The sequence below is a fragment of the Gouania willdenowi genome, chromosome 1, assembly GCF_900634775.1.
Source record: "Gouania willdenowi chromosome 1, fGouWil2.1, whole genome shotgun sequence".
NCBI lineage: Eukaryota > Metazoa > Chordata > Actinopteri > Blenniiformes > Gobiesocidae > Gouania > Gouania willdenowi.
The window spans coordinates 23,296,772-23,302,771 of NC_041044.1; the positions used below are offsets into that span (position 1 = coordinate 23,296,772).

The 6,000-nt window shown below is 35.5% G+C and overlaps 1 protein-coding gene across 4 annotated transcripts in view; it reads right to left on the minus strand.

The window, feature by feature from the left end:
• Positions 1–6,000, minus strand: part of smox (spermine oxidase) — a 39,841-nt gene that overhangs the window by 12,088 nt on the left and 21,753 nt on the right. For all 4 annotated transcript variants that reach the window (XM_028452331.1, XM_028452336.1, XM_028452345.1 and 1 more), the window contains exon 2: positions 1,065–1,299. In XM_028452331.1, coding sequence (XP_028308132.1) covers positions 1,065–1,299 — 235 coding nt within the window. The remainder of the gene's footprint in view (positions 1–1,064; positions 1,300–6,000) is intronic.

The following is a 6,000-nucleotide window of genomic DNA, read 5'->3' on the forward strand; positions in this document are numbered from 1 at the left end:
CATGTTTTTACATTGATTTGAATTGAATTAAAGAAGACAGCTGTAAATGTCTATACATAATGTGATTATATAACTTCTTATCAGATGCAGTTATCTCTGACATATAGGTTTACATGTATGAGCCTGTTTTTACACGTGACCTATTTTATGTGTGGAAGTTCTTGGACAGATATGGTACTTTAATCTACTTGTTTTCCTCCTAACCATCAAATTTACTTGTAGGTATGGAAATCAGCTGAGGGTCATTTCATCTGGCACCGCCTGGAGACATTTGAGTAATAATAATTTTTTTTTAAAAATCCTTATTGTTTTTTTATTTTTTATTTTCATGCACAAAAAAGTGTTCCTAAAAGTTCAAAACTATCCAGGCTTTCAGAGTACCTAGTACAATGAGCAACGTTTTATTATAGAGTTTTCCAACTAATTCAACAGCATTTGCCAAATGTCCAGGTTTACTGGATAAAGATGTGGCAGTCGTGACATGTAAATAACCAACTATGATTTAACCGGCTTTAATTCCTCTTTAAAGCGGAATATAAATTAATTCCTCTTTAACCTGACCTTGTAAACAGTTAATTTCTAATGCTAATTTAATTCCAAATTAAATTTATTTGAATGAAGTGGCTGGTTTATTCTGTTTTTAATTCCGAATTAGTTCTCATGTGTGGTCGTCTGTGTCACAGCCTACAATAAAAGGTTTGTTGTGTGTTTTTCCTGATAGACGTGTTACGTCATGTTCGCCCCCTGTCCAATCAGAGCCTTCCAAAGCCCCAGACCTAAAGCGGAATTACCTAAAGCCAAATAAACTGGTTTTCCATGTAAACCTCAGTTCGGGAATTACTATTTCCATGTAAACACAAAGCAGAACACTTTAATTCCGAATTATTTAATTCTGAATAACTAATGCTGAATTTAAAAATATCATGTAATCGTGGCATATAAATAAAAAGATAAATATATATATATATATATATATATAGAGAGAGAGAGAGAGAGAGGGGTTTTTTCATACAAATACACTTAGTTGTATATTCAAAAGTAAAGGTTATACTGTATCTACTGACCGTGTCGGATGCTTTGAACTCTTCCACCAATATGGTCTGAAGCCTCTAGGACGATAACATCCGTGAAGCCGTTTTCCAGCAGGACCTTAGTTGCAGAAAGGCCAGCCAAGCCGGCACCAATGACTACTATTCGAGGCTGTCGATGAGTGCGTAGACCACTACTAAGAGGATCATCAGTGCTGTCTGAGGACACTTCACAACTTTGCATGCCGTCCAAGCTCCTCTTAAATGAAGTCTAAGGAAAGAGTGAGAGACAAGTGAATGCATTGAATAAAACAGGAAGGACTGAAGATATAGCTTATCTTCATTAGTTTGGAATGTGGTTCAACCAGTATTAAAAACATACGATCAAAAGTTTTCATTTAAGCTTTCCCAAATTCAATCGAAAAAAATAAAATTCTCAATATAATTTACATAATATTCAAATATTTTAAGTGCCAAAAACACAGTGACTAAGAAATGATAAAGATTGTGATATAAAATTTAAAAGTTCACAAAAAAAATCTCAACTAAAAAAGTTTGAAAGGACCGCTGCAGCTAATGACATTTGACCCTCCTGCTTCCCGTAGCAGCTCAGAGCTTTGTTTACAACATGGCGGACACCGCGGCCACTCCATAGTCTTTAAGTTACAAGAGGTTGCTGAACATTTCAAGCTGCATTTTGGATTTATTTTGGCAGGTCCACAATACAGCTTTAGAAACTTATGTTACAGAAATGAGAAATAATAATAATAATAATAATAATAATAATAATAATTTGATTGGTACATTTGTTTTCATTCCTTATTTGTGAAGCGAAACTGTAGATGTTCTATATTATTATTATTATTATTATTATTATTATTATTATTCAACAAGAAAAAAATTGACAGCAACAGTAGGTTATCATTAACCAATAGGTTACATACATTTTAACCTTAATCGTAACAGTATTCTACAATTAGATTAAACAATGTTGGCTTTTTTTAAACTCTGAAAAATAACCACTGTAAATCCATTAAAATATAAAAAATTATACATGTGAGCTGACGATCCAATACTCAATTTTTTGTTTTTATGCTAATATTGGACCAATATCCGATATCAGTATCGGATCGGGACACACTTATTTAATGAGATAGTACAGCCTTTGTCACTATGTCTTTAAAGAAGTATTAAATCCCCCCTCAACCAATACATTGAGGTTATGTTACTTCATCGTAGAAAAATGGCAACATCATGGCACAGTAATCCTGCTCCTGGTGTTTCCTCGCATCGTTTCAGTGAAATTGGTTCAATTCAGGCCCTTTTTAGAAAACGGTTTCATAATCTTTTGATTTTTTTTTTGTTTATTGTGATTGCTAAGCATAGCTGGACAAACGAAACAATAACATTGCACCTGTGGTTTTTATTTATCTGCTCAACAGCAGTATCCTAATAATTCTAAATAGGCACGGGACATAAATACCAACCATGTTAACAGCTGTGGTTCAGCAATAATTAACCCAATCTAGTCTCTTAGTTTCTGTTTACACTGCTCTGTCCGCCCCCATGTGTCACAGTGTGAACGGGCCCACATTAGAAGTCCTAAGAAATGCCTCTTACTTTCATCTGGGAACAGACAACACACAAACAAATAAACACGGATGCCCTCTTATTACAGCTGGTAAATTACACTGCAACTGCTCAGAAATACAAACGTAGTGAGAAGGAACACAGAGGGGAGCCTGTTGCTCAGAATACTGCTTGCTGGGAATGTATAGACAGCTGTGTGCAAAAATAAAACAGTGAGAGTCTTTAAGGGATATTCCTGTTAACCTAATAGTCACTTTTTTTTTTTAGCATTAGCCAGTCAATCAAATTTTAAATCAAAATACATTTGAGGTTATGTCTATCAATTCAGTTCTGAGTCCAGATGATGAGAGAATAGAAACTGTAGCAAACAAGTTTTGTCCTAATCCTAATTTTTGCATCGCAATCTCAATTTGACCGTTATTTTTGGAGGATCAGCCAATCCAAATACAGAACTCGATGAATACCTGACTTTCACTAGAAACCAAAACCCAAATATAGTACACATTGTTTTTCAGCTGCTAAATACAAAATTTTATATATTTTTTTTTTATTTATTAATTTTTTTAATCAGATAGATTTAATCACACTTTATGTGGATTGTTTCTAGGTACATGTTGAGCTTTTATTCTGAGCGTGTATATTGTATTTCTAATTTGCAAGTGAGCATTGAGATGACTTGTTTTTGACTGTAAAGCACATTACAGTATATACAGTAAACACAATTTGATTTGATTTGATATTAAAGTGTGTTTGAGACCCTATAAGGGGATAATCAGTCGAAGGCCTTGTGGTGTATCCCTTTAGGCACAAGATGGGTTTATTTATCTTACAACGTGTGCAGATGACGATGACATGCCAAAACCAGTGCAAACCGAATGTGATGAAAGTGGGTAAAGAATTGCAATTATGGTGAGTTATAATATTTTACATTCTGTGCAACTTCAAACATTAAAGTGAGCCACACTAATAGTTGACGCGTGGCCTCCCACATAGATGTGGGATAAAGCAGCTAATCAGAACGGGTCAACACGTGACAAGGAAGCGGACGTGAAGACCCTCTGAGTGAATGTAGGTCACTCGCCTCGCAGATATCCTCGAGAATCATGGGATGCTTTTGCAAATGAGCTCTTCTAACCACATACACACAATATTAAGTTTGGTTTTCAGAGGCTTAATGTTTTGTAATCAATTATTCGTCAGAATACTAAACATATAGAACTTTTAGCTACTCTCTTTCCTCCTCTATTGATATCTTACTATAATTAATTAGCAGTAAAATTGGCAACAAAATAAATAAATAAAGCTAGTCAGAGTGAAATTTTGTCAAAAAATCATAAAAATACAATTTCATTTTTGGACACAAAACAACAGTAAAAGGTAGCGCTAATGTGACCACCTCATTTTTGGACACGAACATCTTAATATACTTCACACCAAAAGTGATATTTTAAAATTGCTAGGCTTAATTAAAGCTAATGGGGCTTTGTTATACTATACAAATATATATGGAAATACGGCACAATGAGGACACAGATTTCTGCAATTCTTTCATTTCTAAGAATTATTGATTCATTGGCTTTTTGATATAAAATACAAAAAAATATTTAATACAAGAAGACTCTTTTTTGGCTATTAACACTTGAGGACATGAGAGGCTAAGAACGTAACTACTGGTAGATACATATTGTCCAGCTTTTATCCTCTTACAAAACCCAGAAACCTTTCCATCATAATCAATCTGTCAGTAAATGTTTTTGTGTATTTTGTCTGTTTGTTGCCTGTTCAGACATGCTGCTGTTCCCACACAGGCAATCTATGCTGTGGTTTTCATACCTTTAACTTGTACTGATCAGGTGGTTAGTAGTTCTCATGATCAGCCATAACATTAAACCATCGGCATGTTACATTGAATATCTTATCAGCGTGATTATCTTTCCTGTTTCCAGTTGTGAAGCAGGAAAGGCATCCCAATATGACACAAATTAATACAAAGTTTTAAATTATTTTTAGTTTTTAGCACTTTTTTTTGTTAAAGTTGCTGCAGATGAGCATTTTTTATCAGATAAAGAAATAGTGTATAGCAGGCCTCATGAATAAAAAATTATTATTTTCTTGAAAAAAGAAGTCAAAGGTTGTAATAACAGCTCGAACGTTTGTTTTGATCTCCACTGTACACGTTACGTTTATAGACATTGTCGGAAAAGTTGCATGAAAGGGTTTTTACTTCATTCTTACTGTGATTTCTCATCTTTGCCCCCCAAATTCTGCCAAAGTGATTTCCCAACACGTCTGGTGTTGTCATGGACTGAAAGTTGCGGCAAAACAATAGAAAATGTTTATTATGGTGTTTACACGAGCAGCAAATACATCTATTTTGTACTAACAAATGATCTATGATTTACACTACACTATGGATTTATCTGATCAAAAAGCCTCATGTTTAGTTCAATCAAGATGGATTTGATTGTTCTATTTTTTAAAGAAGCTTCCTTTTTGGAGGCAATGAATGAAATTCTAAGAAAGCATTTAACTATTTCACACACCAGACTTCCTCTCTGGTTGCTTGTAATTCCACAGCTGGTTGATTCACTCCCCACAGCTCACCGTTCCATGCTTATACCACAGATGCAGATTAATAAGTGGGCTGGCCCTTAGCAGACAGGCAGCTATGGGTGGGGGGCTACCATTGACCTAGAAATAGCGATTTACAGTACAGCCCGCCTGCTGATGAAACTCCCAAACGTAGGGTCAGTCAGTGACTAGAGCAGGAATGTTAAACATGAGTTTGTCTGAGCTCACTTCCTCACTGTTTCTGTCTCTCTTTGATTGTGGATGGACGTATCTTTCCAGCTGTGTCCACAATCACATCTGTATTTCCTTTAACTGCTCGAGTCTCGTGTGAGAAACACATCCTGACACGGAAAAAAAAACGGCAGTGTAGTCTGAGGTCTGAGGGCCAGACATGCCACAGATGTTCCCAAAATCAGATGATGAATTGAAATTACCACAAAGAGAACCACACACACACACACACACACACACACACACACACAAACTTGTGGTGTGAATAAGGAGGCAATCGCTGCCCCAGGAGCCACAATGAAACTATATACATGATCATGTTGATACATTGTCTAGCACCTTGACAAGCCAGTGAGATAAAGATTTAAAAAATCAACAACAGCCCCATAGTTATTGCTTTTGTTGTACTTGCAAGGCTGATTATTGACTTTTAGTCAGTGTGATTCAACTGACTCATCAGGCTTAATTATTATGCAATGATCACTTTATCAGCACATCTGTATTGCGATAACAGGGGTGACTGTACTGGATCTACCAGAGCAAAACTGCCTAAAGAAAGGGGTGTGATGCCTCTGATTGA